At 42.0% G+C, this 3,481-nt stretch overlaps 3 protein-coding genes across 3 annotated transcripts; all 3 read left to right on the forward strand.

Moving 5' to 3' along the window:
* TM35_001151000 (trichohyalin) lies at positions 1–368 on the forward strand (the record flags this gene model as incomplete). The annotated part of the gene is made up of 1 exon (XM_029031749.1): positions 1–368. A coding segment is annotated over one exon (368 nt), but the record flags the coding sequence as incomplete, so codon positions are not given.
* Positions 369–582: 214 nt separating this feature from the next.
* Positions 583–1,551, forward strand: TM35_001151010 (uncharacterized protein; the record flags this gene model as incomplete). Its single annotated transcript, XM_029031750.1, has 1 exon — positions 583–1,551. One exon carries the CDS (start codon positions 583–585, stop codon positions 1,549–1,551), a length of 969 nt encoding a protein of 322 aa, XP_028876947.1.
* Positions 1,552–2,600: 1,049 nt separating this feature from the next.
* On the forward strand, positions 2,601–3,479 carry TM35_001151020 (uncharacterized protein; the record flags this gene model as incomplete). The annotated part of the gene is made up of 1 exon (XM_029031751.1): positions 2,601–3,479. A coding segment is annotated over one exon (879 nt), but the record flags the coding sequence as incomplete, so codon positions are not given.
* Between the last annotated feature and the right edge of the window lie 2 nt (positions 3,480–3,481).

Raw genomic sequence — 3,481 nt, forward strand, 5'->3', positions numbered from 1 at the left:
AGCGTCAGACATACACCGCATTGGATGAATGTGGGGAAACAGCATTAGAGAAGGAGAAAGTGGTATGGTGGCGTACATCTCAGTTGTTGGAAGCGTGTCTACGAGTTGGTGCTCCTTTCATTCCTGCTGATAATGTCACTCCCACCGTTACCGTGACTGACTGGCGAAGTGGGGCACACAATCTGATGCTGCAGCTGCAACGTGTGAGGCACGATATGACTGCTGTGAAGGATGAATTAGAAGAACTGCAGCTGAAATCTACGGACCTGGAGAGGCAGACAACTGCAGAGGAAGACCGATTAGAAGCCATCATGCTTGAGAAGAAGGCACTCCAATGGTATGTTCATGCTTATGGGCAAGATGTCTGAGGATTTTATTTGTTTGTGTTATCGACCTTTTTGTTTTATATGTTTTCTTCTGTGAGTAAATATTCAATGTACTGCTCATTTTATCGTTCTTGCTATTTGTTATAACTCTCTTGTATTCAGGGGGATGCCGTTATTTTCTGTTATTTCTTTTTTATTGCTTCTTCTTTTATTTTTCTTTGAACCACTGCATTAAGACACAATAAGAATTATTGTAATGATAATGATGCGTACAGTGTTGTGTGTTATGCTTCTTGCACTGTATTGTACTTGCAGTTTCGTGTTGGCTAATACTGATGATGTTAGGGTTCCTAACGCTGACGTTCAAGCTGACGTTCATGTTGAAGAAGAACCTGAGAGTGGTGGTGAAGATGGTGCCGCAGGAAGTAAACAATTAGGAAAAGAAGGTCCTGGAAAAGGAAAAGCTGGACGTGCCGAGACTACAGCACAACCTGGTTCTTCTGGTGGTGACATGGATGGGGAAAATAAAATGAAACAAGGTCCAGTTGGTCCTCAGGGCCCTTCAGAAAGCCAACTACCAGGAAATAGTACTCAGTCTCCCCGTCAACCTGCCAGTCCATCACAACCTGTTACAGGAAATACAAACGACGGTGCTCTTTCTCCATCAGACAATCAGAACGATCAAATTCAAGGTGGGGGTAAAGCGGATTTGCAGGCTAAAGGGCAAGTGACCGAGAGGCAGGAATCAGGAAATAATGGTGGATCCAATTCTGGCAGTGAAAAGAATACTGTTGGCTCTCCCACTGAAGAGGACCCCAATGCTAATAGTGAAGAAAAAAAGTCTGAAAATGCACAGAGTTTAAACATCGTTAGTAGACAAGTTACTAACGATGCAGTCGCCAGTGGTACACAACCTCAAGCAGGTGTTGGTACAGAACCATCTACTCCTTCAGCATCTTCGCATACTGATGGAGCCGCAGGTAGTGAGAATTCTGCACAGACATCAACAAATAACTCAGCGAGTACGAACTCTGAACCTTCAACTACAGCCAGTAATGAGGACTCAACCTCAACCACCACCACCACAACAACAACAACACTTCCTCCTGAACTCACAAACAACAAGAAGGGTGATGCAGACAGCAGCAGCAGTATCAGCAGTTCTGTGTGGTTTCGTGTACCACTACTGATTGTGGTTACACTGTCCTGTATTCTTGTGTGCTGATTGACTGGTGATGTGGTGTGACTCAGATCATCCTTTGTTTTCTTTTCTTTTTTGCATACATCCCTACAGTCTAACTAATATTTCACCTGTTGGGATTTATCTTCTTTTTTGTTTCTTTTAATGTTAATGTGTTTTGTGTGTGTTTTTGCTCTCTCTATGTTTATCCTATAATAATTATTATTGCTACTACTCCATTGTGTGTGTGTTCTTGGAGACTCTCTCTGTGTACACCTGGGCTTGCACTGTGATGATAATGATGATGAACTGCTTTTTGCAGTGGGAAAAAATAATAATAACAGATGAATTTATATTTATAATTGCTTGTATATACACACATATAGACTTACACCCATATTTGGAGTATAATTCTGTGTTTACTGTGTAAATTGGGCTACTGATTAATACATGATTCTTTCTTTGCTTTTGGTCTGCTGGGACATTTTGTGCTTTGCCCAGCACGGTTTTGGTAGTCTGCTTTATGCTGAGGTAAGAAAAAAATAGTAGTTAATATAATTTGTATTCTTATGTGCTTGAACAAATCAGCATACTCAGTGGTCTGTGAGTTATTTTTGTGCGGTTGTTCCTCTTCTTAATTTTTGTTTTTGTTCACGTTTTTTTTGCTTGGGCGCTGTGTGCTTTTTCCTGCATTCTTGTGTATTGGAGTGTTTTGTGGAGAGAAACAATAGTAAGGAATACATAAGTATATTTGTAATTGTGCTAGGTCCTACAGGAAGAGGCATTTTGATGTATTTCTGTGCTGTCTACTTTTCATGGTTGTACTCTTTAATTTCTTTTGTTTTTCTTTTGAGGGGCTCATTGGGATTATCTGTTTGTTACTGGGTACTGTATGCGTTTTTACTTTAATTTGGACATTATCTGAGTTATGGTTGCAAGTTTTCTGCAATGTGTGTGCTTCTGCTGTAATTATTGATTGATGTTTGATTTGGTAATGTGTTCTTATCTTGTGTTGTTTTTTCATTGATTCACTTTGTTTCTGTTTTTCTTTTTCTGTAAGCGATTGAAGTAAGACTACTACAAGAAGTATTGTAATGGTAATGATGCGCTACGTGCTGTGTATCCTCGCTCTACTGCTCTCATGTGCGTGTGTGCACGTCCTCGCTGAAGAAGTGCCTGCCGCCGATCTTTCCGACCAAGTCCCTGATACGGAGAGTGAGACTAAGATTCTTCTTCAAGGTACTCCTGGTAAGAATTGCACTAATGGTGGTACTGCGGATTCTTCTGGTAAATGTACTTCTGCTGCAGTGGAACTTGAACATGGTGGTCCTGATGGTTCTGAGTGCACTTCTGGTACTCCTGAAACTCCTGAACGTACTTGTACTCCTGTATCACAACCACCGCCAGCATCTTCATTAAAATCAGCACCACAGCCACCAGTACCAACACCACAAGAAAAACAATTAAAAGGAGATAGGAATCAAGGTCAGGAAATTGCAAACGATGAAGCACACAATGGTGACAATTCCAATGTACAAACAGACAATAATGATGAAGCACATCCCGCTGGTGCTCAAGTTAAACAAGAGAATCAGGAACCTCGACGCGAAGGAAGACCTAATGGTGATGCTGCTCAAGCTGCGGAGAAAAACGGTGTTTCTGCAGGTGACCCTCAACCTCAACAAAGCGCCAACAGTACAACAGAAGGAAATGCAACTAACCAGGGAGGTGAAGCAGCACAAACTTCACCGTCTCCCAATACTTCAGGCACCGGGAATGATGCTGCAAACGCTGGGAATGACAATACCACAACGGGGAGTGGGTCATCAAATAACCAAGAAGGTGAGGTGAGAAATACAGATACAACCACCACCACAACAACAACGACAACACTTCCTCCTGAACTCACAAACAACAAGAAGGGTGATGCAGACAGTAGCAGCAGTATCAGCAGTTCTGTGTGGGTGCGTGTACC

The sequence above is a fragment of the Trypanosoma theileri genome (genome assembly GCF_002087225.1).
Source record: "Trypanosoma theileri isolate Edinburgh chromosome Unknown TM35_Tth_115_V1, whole genome shotgun sequence".
Classification (NCBI taxonomy): Eukaryota; Euglenozoa; class Kinetoplastea; order Trypanosomatida; family Trypanosomatidae; genus Trypanosoma; species Trypanosoma theileri.